This window comes from Phyllostomus discolor, chromosome 1, assembly GCF_004126475.2.
Source record: "Phyllostomus discolor isolate MPI-MPIP mPhyDis1 chromosome 1, mPhyDis1.pri.v3, whole genome shotgun sequence".
Lineage (NCBI taxonomy): Eukaryota > Metazoa > Chordata > Mammalia > Chiroptera > Phyllostomidae > Phyllostomus > Phyllostomus discolor.
This window is the reverse complement of record NC_040903.2, coordinates 157,473,106-157,486,561: the sequence shown is the minus strand read 5'-3', so window position 1 is coordinate 157,486,561 and position 13,456 is coordinate 157,473,106. Positions and strand designations below refer to the sequence as shown.

The following is a 13,456-nucleotide window of genomic DNA, read 5'->3' as shown; positions in this document are numbered from 1 at the left end:
TTAAGAGTTAATGTCATATTTTTGCAAATATGTAATTTTCTCAACAATAAAACCATTGCAAGTCATTTTTAAAATCAGGCAGGCTAGAATACTTAAAATACATTGTTTTATGACAAAAATACATATTTGAATTTCTTAATTACAAGATTTATAACAAAAACATATTTTGATTTAAGTATTCTTTTAAATTTACCTTTTGTTCCTGCAAAAACTGGTCTGCTAACTTTTTAATATTTTCTTCATGCTGTGCTCTTAATTCCTTGATTTGTTGTCCACACTGAAAACTAAATTAAAAAGTCATTTTTTAGACTATATCATCTTGGACTATATTCTCAAAGTTGTCTAGAAGTTTAAAACTTAGATTTACAAAGATGAAGCATTTAGTTTTAGCAAGGGAGTGGGAAATGGAGGACAAAGAATAGACATAAATATAGCTCATAGTCAAAATTCTTACAATATTTGAATCTTTAATAGAGGATAAAGAATACTGATAACCTACATATTTTATAAAAGTTTATTTTTTAAGTTTTCATTTATTAAAAAAATTGTCAAAGCCAATTTCAATCACAGACAGAAGAGATAAACACAACAGAAAACTGTGAGACCAAAATATAGTAACAGATGAGAAAAAATAGAATTCTGAGAGTTAATAGGATTGGCAGCAGATGATTCATCCAATAGTTAGTATTTTAACACAAAAATAAAAGTCAAAATCACAAGAAGAGCAATAATGGGCCCTGGTTAGGTAACTCAGTTGGTTAGAGCATTGTCCTGATACACCAAGGCTGAGGGTTAGATCTCTGTCAGGGCACATACAGGAAGCAACCAAGGAATACATAAACAAGAGGAACATTCTCTCTTATTTGATATTTCTCTTTCCCTCTAAAAATCAGTAAAAATCAGTACTACAAATAAATTTTTTAAAAGGAAGAGCAAGAATGGAAGAAATTAGTAAGAGAGACTAACCTCAAGAAAAGTGGAAAGAAACAAAAAAAAATGTAAAGGACTTCCATTCAAGGTGGAGGTGTAAGTAGATACATGCTGCCTGCTCGCACAACCAAAAGAAGGACAACAACAAATTTAAAAACAAAAAAATTACAAGAACCATCAAAAAACTGAACTGTATGGCAGTCCAACAACCAAGAAGTTAAGAAGAAATATTCATCCAGACCAGTAGGAAGGGTGGAGAGGGCTCCCAGCAAGGTGGTAGCTGGAGGACCCAGCAAGGCCACAGCTGGTAGACTGGGGATCCACATTAACATGCAGATAATTTGTTCCCAGGGGAACAAATGGGGAGCCAGACAGACCACACAAACCAGAATTCCAGTGAGGGGGGAAAAAAGCCTCAAAACCTCTGACTGAAAAAACCTGTGGGAGTTGAGGTGGCAGGAGAAACTCCTAGCCTCACAGGAGAGTTCACTGGAGAGACCCAGAGGGTCCTAGAACATACACAAACCCACCCACCCGGGAATCAGCACCAGAAGGGCCCAATTTGCTTGTGGGTAGTGGGGGAAGTGACTGAATGCCAGCCAAGAGCTGAGCAAGCAGCACTGTTCCCTCTCCAACTCCTCCCCCACATGCAGCAGCACAACTAGTGAGGCGGGTTGCCCCACCCTGGTGAACACCTAAGGCTCTGCCCCTTACTATGTAACAGGTACGCGGAGACAAAAAAGTACAGCCAAATGAAAGACCCGATCAGAGCTCCAGAAGAAATACAACTAAGTGATGAAGAGATAGCCAACCAACCAGATGTACATGTCAAAACACTGGTAATCAGGATGGTCACAGAGATGGTTGAGTATGGTCCCAAAATAGAAGAAAAAGTGAAGGCTATGAAAAGTGAAATAAAGGGAACCAACAGTGAAGGGAAGGAAACCGGTACTCCAATCAGTGGTTTGGAGCAGAAGGAAGAAATAAACATTCAACCAGAACAGAATGAAGAAATAAGAATTCAAAAAATGAGGACAGGCTTAGGAACCTCTGGGACAACTTTAAACGTTTCAACATTCGAATCCTAGTGGTACCAGAAGGAGAAGAGGAAGAGCAAGAAACTGAAAACTTCTTTGAACAAATAGTGAAGGAGAACTTCCCCAATCTGGAAAAGGAAATACTTTCAAGAAGTCCAGGAAGCTCAGAGAGTCCCAAAGAAGTTGGACCCAAGGAAGCACACACCAAAGCACATCATAATTACATTACCCAAGATTAAAGAGAAGGAGAGAATCTTAAAAGCAGCAAGAGAAAAGGAGACAGTTACCTACGAAGGAATTCCCATAAGACTTTCAGCTGATTTCTCAAAAGAAACCTTGCAGGCAAGAAGGGGCTGGCAAGAAGTATCCCAAGTCATGAAGGGCAAGGACCTACATCCAAGATTGCTCTATCCAACAAAGCTATCATTTAGAATGGAAGGGCAGATAAAGTGCTTCCCAGATAAGGTCAAGTTAAAGGAGTTCCTCATCACCAAGTCATTATTACATAAAATGTTTAAGGGACTTATGTAAGAAAAAGAAGAAGATCGCAACTATGAACAGTAAAATGACAACAAACTGACAACTATCAACAAGTGAACCTAAAAACAGAAAGTAAAATGAACTAAACAAACAACTAGAACAGGAACAGAATCACAGAAATAGAGATCACATGGAAGGTTATCAGTGGGGGGTCGGTGGAGGGAGGATGGAGGAAAAGGTGCAGGGAATAAGAAGCGTAAATGGTAGTTACCTAAAAAATAGACAGGGGGAGGTTAAGAATAGTATGGGAAATGGAGAAGCCAAAGAACTTACTATATATGACCCATGGGCCTGAACTAAGGTGGGGGAATGATGGTGGGAGTGGGGTACAGGGCAGAGGGGAATAAAGAGGAGAAAAATATGGGACAACTGTAATAGCATAATCAATGAAATACATTTGAAAAATTGTAAAGACTGTGGCTGTCTACTGTATAGTAGTCAAAGGATAAAAATAGATGGTTCATGCAAAAAGAAACAAATAGTTAATATATAGAAAAATTTTAGCCTTGGCTGGTGTGGCTCAGAGTATTAGTGCCAACCTGCAAACTGAAAGGTCGCCAGTTTGAGTCCCAGTCGGGGCATATGCTTCAGTTGCAGGCCAGGTCCCCAGTTGCGGGGGTGTGAGAAGCCATATCTCTCACACATTGATGTTTCTATCCCTCTGTTCCTCCCTCCCCTCTCTCTAAAAATAAAATACATAAAACCTTTAAAAATTCTTTTAATTTTCACTATTAAAATGCAAATTAAATTTCCTACATATACTTATGGCATTACCTTACTCCTATACTCACAAAAATAAGTTAGTTATAAAAGCCCATATTCATGGGGCTACAGGGAAACATTTATGGTATAAATTAATGCCATCATGTTAGAAAGCCACCTTTCATATATGTGTACTGAGCAACAAAAGCAATAAAACATTCTACCTCAGGAACTCTATTTTTGAGAATATACACCAGTGAAATAATATAAGAGGGAAAAAATCCTTTTCACATAAAGAGTTTCATAGCTGATAGTTATAACAGTGAGAAAAGGATAACTACTCTAATGGTTCAGCAACTGGGAGAGATTAAACAAGCTTCGGTACATTTACAAGCTGAAATAATATATTGCTTCTAAATATGTTAACCTTTAATCCTACAGGTATATAGAAAATTATTGAATACTGTTAGGTCTAATTACATATATGTAAGTAGATGCATATTGATAACCTACAAGAGTAAGAAAGCAGAAATGGATAAATTATACTTTAAAATATGGTGAATCTTTCTAATTTTTGGTGTATAGACCTAAAAATACCTTTTACTTTAAAATCGATTAAAGGTGTAATTAATAGAGGTTTCTAAAGATTGATTGCTAAAGTGAAATAAGCCAGTCAGAGAAAGACAAATACCATATGATCTCACTTACATGTGGAATCTAATGAACAATATAAACTGATCAACAAAATAGAAACAGAGGCATAAATACATGGGACAGACTAACAGCTGTCACAGGGGAGGTGGGTAGGGAGGCCTGGATGAAAGAAGGTGAAGGAATTAGCAAAAAAGCACATATGCATAACCCACAGACAACACTGTGGTGATGGCCAGGAGGAAGGAGGAGCAGGGACTGGGAGGAGGGGGGCAAAAGGTTGACAGGGCCAAATGGGGACATCTGCAATAGTGTCAACAATAAAAATAAAGAAAAACAAAACATTTAAAAGAAGTGTGGCTGCTAGAAAAGCCCCTAAGAGATTCCCCAACCTCATCACCCACTAAGTGTATACAAGGGGCCTGAAGTAAACAGGAGGAGAAGCAGCTGGCACTCAGTCCTCAGCTATTCTGAGGACACCTCCCAGTACTGTCTTCATCTTCTGGATTCCTCTTTAAAAGAATCGTGGACACTTAATCTCCTTTCAGTCTTTGCCACAGCTAATTCAGTAAAACCAGGCAAGATTTTCTCTCACAGGACCAGACAAAACATGCCTTGTAAGAGGAATTTTCATGGTATTAAACATACCAAAATAAAAGAGAAAGACTTCAACAGAAAGACAATAGAAAACCAATTTAAAAGACCTAAGAAAACAACAACAAAAAAAAGAGACAGAAGCCAGAAACGAAAAAATGAATTGTCTAAAAATTGGACAGATATTTCAGATTCATAAATATTTGTTGAATGTAGCACCTTACCTCTCATATTCTAATCTCTTCACAAGGTAAGTATTGTTCTTCCTATAGTCCTGAAGCTGGTCTTCTTGTCGAAGAAACTCCTGACGAAGCTCAGCAAGTTGCTCTAGGCACACAAAGTAAGAATCAAAAGAACAGAATTTATTCAAAGTGAGAAGTTATGGGATTTTTAAAAATTATATATATTTCTCAATTTCTTTACTCAGTTAAATTATATAATTAGCACCCCATTTAATTGCCTTTTATAACATATGCATGGGCAAATAAACTTATTTTTAAAACAAGATAGTCTCAGTAACTTTCACATCAATCAAAAATATTAAATTACACATTTTTCACATTATCTAGACATATAAGCTGTAAAAACAGTACAAAAAAAAAACCCCTACCTACCTCTTTAAAACTATCTGCTTTATAAAAGTAGGTGGGAAAATCATATTTGTTAGATGTGTTTGCTATGGGTATATAATTCATGATTTCTTTTTTATTTTAAATCACATTTGACTCCCAACTTAGGTGCTAATCACTTTACATCTCATTTCTACTTCTGCTACTGATGCTAGGTCCACACATACAAAAATTCCATTTCAAAGCTCATAATTTCTGGACTAGGGCTGAAAATTTTAGTTATAATGAATGATATGAAATTCTGAACTGAAAAGTAAATTAAAAGCTGGGCAAGATGCTCTTTTGTGAACATTTATCCATAATCAGTGGGCCTACATTTTCCAGAATTGCTCTCTCTTCATCTGATCCTACAAATAAAAGAAATTCAGCCAGAGAAGGTAAGTATCATTTTCTTTTTTTTTTTTTAAGATTTTATTTATTTATTTTTAGAGAGGGAAGGGAGGGAGATAGAGAGAGAGACAGAGAAACTTCAATGTGTGGTTGCTGGGGGTTATGGCCTGCAACCCAGGCATGTACCCTGGCTGGGAATTGAACCTGGGACACTTTGGTTCCCAGCCCATGCTCAATCCACTGAGCTACGCCAGCCAGGGCTGGTAAGTATCATTTTCTTAGATAATTAAAAAATTATGTAACAGCCTTACCAGTTAAGTAAAAGTAGTAGTTAAGAAAGCCTTAGTTTTTACAAATGAGGAGAGATGTATATTCTCTATAAGCAACATCTATTAAGGCTAAAATATAATGTCTACCCAGAAGTACCAATATTATAGGTAAAATAAAACATCTACCTTTCATGAAGGCTTACAGATTTTTTAGTCTTACGACTTTAAAGGCACTCTAAAATTACTTGGGATATAAGTTTTTAAAAAGCAGATGTAAACATACATTTATATATAATTACATAGGAATATAGAATATTAAAGATATATAAACATATCTGTTTATATATAAGTATTTATATGTTTATATAAATATTAAATTTAAATGTTTAATATAAGTATTAAACATGTTGCATAAATATAAATATATATTGAATATATTATAAAGTAAATACATAAATACACAATTACATAAAAATATAAGGTAAAAAAAATCAACAATTATGTTTAGTGGTGGAATTCTGAGCAATTTTTTTTCTGTTTCTAGATTTATTGTGAAATCCTAACTGTGGCAATGACAACAAATAAAAATTTTGAAGTCACATGAATATTAGCTGAGGTATATAAGAAAAAAGTTTAACAATACATATAATAATAGCTACTGTATAATATAACAATCAGGAATAAAATGATTCACATAAAATGTTTGTATTTAATAAATATATTTATATATTCAAGCCACATTTTTTATTTAAAAAACTTTTTTCATTGAGATAAAACATTGTATAAGTTTAAGGTATACAACATGCTGATTTGATTCACTTGCTGTGAAATGATTACCATTGTAGCATTAACTAACACCTCCATCATCTTTTATAATGACCGTTTCTTTTTTGTGGTAAGAACATTTAAGATCTACTCTCTTAGCAATTTTCATGTACATAAAAAAGTACTGTCAACTATAATGACCAAACTGTATGTTAGATTCCCAAAACTTATTCATCTTATAACTGAGTGCTTGTACACTGTAACCAATCTGAGGCCAGGTATCCCTGAATAACATATTCAGCTTGTTACCTGATCCCTGGCCCCATGTCTTTTTTTTTCTTTTTTAATTTTTTAAAATTTATTTTTAGAGAGGGAAGGGAGGGAGAAAGAGAAAGAGAAACATCAATGTGCAGTTGCTGGGGGCCATGCCCTGCAACCCAGGCATGTGCCCTAACTGGAAATCGAACCTGTGATGCTTTGGTTCGCAGCCTGAGCTCAATCCCTGAGCTACGCCAGCCAGAGTGGCCCCATGTCTTAAAACACAGAGGGCTAGAGGTAGCAGAAACTTTGGCCTCAGCTATGGGTATCGAGTCTACAGAGACAATGAGACCCAGCAGGAAGCAGTAACAAAAAGCCTTGTAGCTTAGAATCAGCCAGTTTAGAGAACCTGTGCTAAGGCAGGAAAGGTTCTAGAACTAAAAAGTTAATGCAATTTAAATATATAGGTACACGAGTGTGTGTATGTGTGTGTGTGTGTGTGTGTGTGTGTGTATGAGGCTTTAGTGTGATTTCAAGATTTAAGATGGTTTCTCTGCCTCTCCACAAAGCTTCTAACAATATTTGAATTCCTTTATCAGGAAATAAATGTTTCATTTCTAAATGGGGATAAAAGGCTTAAATACAACTGACAAAGAAAAATAAAACATCATTATAAGTGAGTTCCAGTCCATGTAAAATAACAGATTCTTTTCTATGTGAACACAGGTAAAAGATTATAAAGCAGAAAACTAATTTAGTGGTTTGAGTGGTAAAAATAAAGGCTTGAAGTGAGAAAGTAAACAGAAGAGAAAAACAAAAGACAAAAGTCTCCTGTATAACAATTTTACTTTCAACTGATTGCCATGCCATTTTTCCCCCTGAAGACACTCTGTGTTTACTGTGGCTGCTCCAGGTCACCACAGCAGGATTCCCAGAGAAAGTAAGTTAACATGAGATTAGGTCTATGATTGATTGTGCAGGATGTTCTATCTCAGACAGTAACACCAGGGTATGTTACAGAAAAACATGGCCATACTTCCTCAATTTAACTTCAAAAGACTGGGGATATAGTTAAGAAAGGGGTGGCCTAGGATCAGCTTTACAAGCAAAAAAAGTATTTACTTCTAGAAAAATTTGATTTCAAATTTTCTTTCAGTAATAAGCATAAAAATAAGGTGAGCTATTCAAAATAAATTGGTATATACCAGAATATTCATTTATCAGGAATTAAAAGTCAACTCCTATTCCTTTCATTTCCCTGGAGATTTTTAAAGGATTTTAGTGTGTATTAATTCCATTATATCCAGTATTAATTTCAATGAAAATAGTAAAATTTGGGTTTTATGGTCAACTTATCAAGAACTTTGTTTCAACAGAAATAGTTGCCACAGTGCAAAAATCACATTAATAAAATCAAAAGTTGTACGGTTATGAGTTCAAACAAAGCCTTTTTCTCTGCTGAGTATCATATAAAATTTCAAAACATCTCAAGATCTACTTCAACACATATGGTACAAAAAGATTTTTACTCAGTAACATAGGCTGTCAATTTCTTTGACATATATAGCAGAAGCCACAAGATTTCTTATTCAACTGACCTACTAAAATGTAATAAGAAATATACTTTGACAAAAAACAGAATCATTTGTAAAAACTGCAAGCTGGAAGCAGCACTGACAGTGTGGCATCTTCTGTGGCATCCTAATGCACTCCTGTAAGTCAAAAGGAGCAGAACGTGGATAGAAATGCAACAAAAATTTATGTGGCCACCCAGGAAGCAAATTTCTAATAGAAAATCAAAGCTGTTCAAAATCACAGATACTAAAAATATAGTAATTCCTACTTTTGGATTACAACACACAGATAACACTTCCTAATGGTTTTGCTAAATCAATTCAGCAAAACTTCAATAAATTACAAAACCAGCTAGGGTTGGTTTCTCCAAGAGGATGATAAAAATAAATTATCTAGTTCTATCTAAAGAGGTTCAAAATGGTTATAGAATAAAATTTAAAGTCACTGCATGCAAAGTTTTAAAATACACAGTGTTGTAACCAAAGGGTATGAGGGAGAAGAAGGGTGGTCCTCAGACCCTGAACTTCATAGGTCAGTGGTGTTGTGAAGTAATGTAAACAAAGCATAGAGCTTGTTTTTCTTATGTATTATTTCCAATAAAAACTTTGGTCATTTCCTACCACTTCATCTAGATGAAAAAATATATACCTTCCCAGGTTCCATTCTGTTCCCAGGGAATTTAAAACATAAGCTTGGAGCACCTGTCCCAAGAATCCCTAAACCTGAATGGATTATTTTAGCAGATTGGACACAGTACAGAGGGATCACCTCTTTTCTTTTCCCTAGAAATTTAATGACCTCTGAAGCTATATTTCAATTTTCTTCGAGGATTCTTTATTATTATTATTTTTACTCTTTAAGGATTCTTTTATCAACGTTTCATTGCATGGACTCTGTTTACAGCAGAAGATTAAAATGCTGGCCTCAAATTTTAACTTGCATTTATTATATTTAAAGAAATATTTAAATTTATTATTATATCTTAAAACAAAAAGATAAATGTTTTGTCATCAGAGGAGCTGTGTTCAAAAACTTTATTTCAGTTAGCTGTTTTACTATTCATAATTCTTGAGGATTTTAGACATTTAGTGACTTTATCCTTAATCTGTAATTAAGTTTCTTACCCTTTAAATGATGTATGTCTGCCATCTGATATGATATGTTGCTCTGTAGTTTAACCTGAAAAAAATGAAGTTCTCATTTTAGTAAAGAATATATAATTCTGCTCATACTTACATTTTTCCTCACATTCACTTTAAGCTTGATCATAAATGCCAAAGACCCTATCAATATGTACACCATCTCTTTCCAAAAAGAATTAGATGAATTCTGATTCTGTAATACTCATTTTAAATTTGCACAAGAATATTCATTTTACTTAATATATAGTGTAACAACTTTCAAAAGTTTTAAATTTTCAGTTGAATATTGCTTAATGGTATGTTTTTTTTCCAAAATCTAACCAGAAAAGACCTCTTACTAACTCTATATTTAAGTAGAATTGTTTGAATCAATTAATGTCAATTCAAAAGTAATTAATGATTATCAAACTTCCATAGAATAACAAATATTACATAGGATTCACTGCTGTGATCACTGTATTCTAGAAGAGTAGACTACTGCTGTGTTTCAGATGAGAGAAAATGTTGGTCTAAGCCAGGGGTGGGCAAACTATGGCCTGTAAGCCAAAGGATGGCTAGCTAAGGATGGTTTTTACATTTAAAAAATTATTTTTTAATTTTTCAATTACAGTTGACATTCAATATTATATTAGTTTCAGGTGTAAAATATATTGATTAGACATTTACATAAGTTACAAAGTGATTCCCCTAAATGAGGCTTTATATTTTTAAGTAGAAGGTAAAAATAATCAAGGGTAAAATTTCACGTATAGTATGAAATTAAAATTTCAGTATCTATAAAGTCTGAATGGAAACAGCCACATCCATTCACTTACATATTCTCTATGGCTGCTTTATACCTACAGTGATTGTGACAAAGACCATACGGTCTACAAAGACTAAAGTTTTTACTATCTGGCCCTTAACAGAAAAAGTCTGCCAACCCCTGATCTAAACTAACAGAATTTCAAGAGAGAGAGAAATATACATGTGGTCTGTCCAGAAAGTGTCCAGCCATGTAATATGAAAAAGAGACATTTATTGAACAAGATAAAAAATACAAGAAACATAGCACATAAGATAATGTTTCATGCCAAGATCCTGCATCAAAATATCGGACGCAGTAGTTTTTAGAATCCTCAGGTCAGCTTCTAGTTCTCACACTGTCAGTTGCCAATCTTTGTTGATTGCAGCCTTTACATGTTCAACATTCTCAAGTATTCTGCTTGTTGCAGGCCTTCTGGAATGTGGATCACTTTCAACAAATTCTTGACCATGTTTGAAGTGTTTATGCCACATTTTTATTATCTCTACACTCATTGTAGCATCCTGGAAGGCCTTCTAAATCACCCAAATAGTTTCTGCAGAGGAATGTTCAAGCTTAACATGAAATTTGATACAGATTCATTGCTCTACTTGCTCAGTCATTTTTAATGCTATGGCCACACAATACATGTGCTCACTCAATGGCATCTACTGCCCTCATTGACTAGCACAGTGAAGGCAACATTGTTCACACATGTACATTCCAGTCCACTTTCCTTGGCTGCCAGGTTACATCAATGTCATGCAAACTGTTCTTGTTATATTAACAATGGCTGGACTTTTTCCGGACAGACCTAGTATGTGAGAACTATCAAAGGGGAAGAATGAATAGTCTTGCTGATTAATCAGATATAGGAGTAAAAGAAGAAACATCAAGGATGACATTTACATTTCTAAATCAGGGGGATTAGATGAATAAGATTACAATATTCCATAATAGGGAAACACAGGAGAAACAGATTTGGAGCAGAAGGGAGAAGTATAGAGATGATTTTTCTCAAATTTGAACCTGTTGAATGTGAGGCACTTGTGACATACCCAAGAAGAGATCTTCAGTAGGAAGGTGGATAAGTGGGTCTGAAGCTCAGGCATTAATTTAAGAGTCATTAGCATAAAAATGGCGATTAAAACCAAGGGAATGAGATCACTGATGTAAAGCTGCAGAGGCAGCAGGAAAAACTAACACCGACAGCTATAAGATCAGTTAATCACTAAGAATGCTCTCTAATAACTTCTAATTAGTCTACTTTCCCATTTCCTTTATTTTCACGATGAATTCTTTTTTGCATTTTTGCCTCTCCAAAGAACACAGCCATACTTTCTTCTTCTTTTAAACAAATTTATATTACTTTGTTTTTACCCATTTTTGAGGCTATTCCTGCTTCTCTGTACTTTTTTTTTCCTGCATTCTTTTTTTTTTGTTGTTCTGCATTCTTTTTTGTTGTTGTTGTTGTTCTGCAAGGAGTAGCTTTATGTCTTTTTTAATATATTTTTTAAAGATTTTATTTATTTATTTTTAGAGAGGGAAGGGAGGGAGAGGGAGAAAGAGGGAGAGAGAGAGAGATCAATGTGCGGTTGCTGAGGGTCATGGCCTGCAACCCAGGCATGTACCCTGACTGGGAATCGAACCTGCGACACTTTGGTTCGCAGCCTGCACTCAATCCACTGAGCTATGCCAGCCAGGGGCTTTTTTTCTGCATTCTTTATTCTAAACATGCTTTTGAAGTTGCGAGAGAGATGCTATCCTTGAATACAAGGCTATGAGTGGCCTCAGCTTTCCTGGACTGTTTCTGTTATATCCTCACACACTTAAAAATTCTTTTAATGGAGGAGGGAAAATTCAATCTACAGTCTACAAAAATAAAAAAGGGTTATATGGGCAGAACTGCTTTATTCTTATCACTTTTATTTTCTTTTTAATCTTTATTGAGAATGAAGACACCGATACCCACAGCTCATACATGAAGTCCTCACACTTCAAAAGGTAGTCTGGAACAACATATTTTACAGGGTATTAAAAAAACATAGCATGTTTCAGTAAAAGCCTTTTATTAATCCAAGTATAATGAACTTATTTCCAACCCCATTCCTTTGCCATATAAGGATTTTTCAGTTAGCTTCTCAGAACCCCTCACAGCATATTGTTCTCCTGGCATCTCATGTTCTCTATTATTCCTGTCCATCTTTCCAACAGGATTCTCAGAAAAACTTTATATTCAGTATTTAGTATTATCAGCAGGTACCAGTTCCCAATTTCTCTCACATCTTATTAACACTAGTTTCATTGTGCTAGTTACCTCACCTTCCACATACACCTTTGAACAGAGGTGCCAAGGATTTGCTTGAAGATGCCCCAGAGCCTAGCTGGCAGATAATTAAACCCAGAAGTTCTCTTTCAGCTGCAGTATTTTATTATGTTGCTCAATTTTAGAATCTAGATGTCTGCTACTAAATTATCTAAACATCTTTTTGATACTGCAGTATTACAGGCATCTGATCCCTTTTCTCTCCATATGTACACCCCACCCCCAAAATTCTTATCTAGCTCCTAAAATGGTTTGATAAAGAATTCTTCTAACATTCAATGTTGTCCTTTTAAGGACATCTGAATGTGGTTTCACTTACCATGACACTTACTTATATGTAAAGCAATAACTTAATTTTGGTTTTAATCTTGTTTTCTACCGTCTTGAGTCTGTTTATCAAGACTTCTCCCATTTGGTTTCTAATTTTTAACATTTGCTCCAATTTTTCAAGTTTGTGTTTTATTTCTTTGCATTAATCATTTCTGCATATAGATGGGTCTCTTTAGTTCTTTAACTCCTTTGGCTTTGACCCTTTTCTCTGAGAACCTTCACTTCTTTTAACACTTTTAGCATCTTATGACCTTCCAAAGGAAGCTTGGCTTCCCTTCTGATTATTCCTTCTCATAGTTTGGATTTCCTCGTGTCCTAACAGAAGTTTGCTCATCTTCTAAATGACTCTACCAAAACTTCTCAGTCATTAAGAAATCAGAGTTCTAACTATACTGCATAATTGAAAAAAAAAGACATTTCACTTTGCCACATACACTCTCTGCTGAACTGGCAATGCTATAGGAATATTTTCTTTCTTTTTGTTTCTAACTATATTCCAGACAGGTAACAGTACATAAATTCTAAGAAGAATTATTTAATCCGTATTTTATAAAAGGATTCTCACAATCTGGTTTCACAGGTCCCTTTTTGATT

The 13,456-nt window shown here is 34.9% G+C and overlaps 1 protein-coding gene across 4 annotated transcripts in view; it reads right to left on the bottom strand.

Moving 5' to 3' along the window:
• Nucleotides 1–13,456, bottom strand: part of GOLM2 (golgi membrane protein 2) — a 111,461-nt gene that overhangs the window by 66,496 nt on the left and 31,509 nt on the right. For all 4 annotated transcript variants that reach the window (XM_028505355.2, XM_036032685.1, XM_036032699.1 and 1 more), the window contains exons 2-4: nucleotides 9,405–9,459; nucleotides 4,679–4,781; nucleotides 194–284 (exon numbers count right to left, since the gene is read on the bottom strand). In XM_028505355.2, the coding sequence (XP_028361156.1) occupies nucleotides 194–284; nucleotides 4,679–4,781; nucleotides 9,405–9,459 (249 nt within the window). The remainder of the gene's footprint in view (nucleotides 1–193; nucleotides 285–4,678; nucleotides 4,782–9,404; nucleotides 9,460–13,456) is intronic.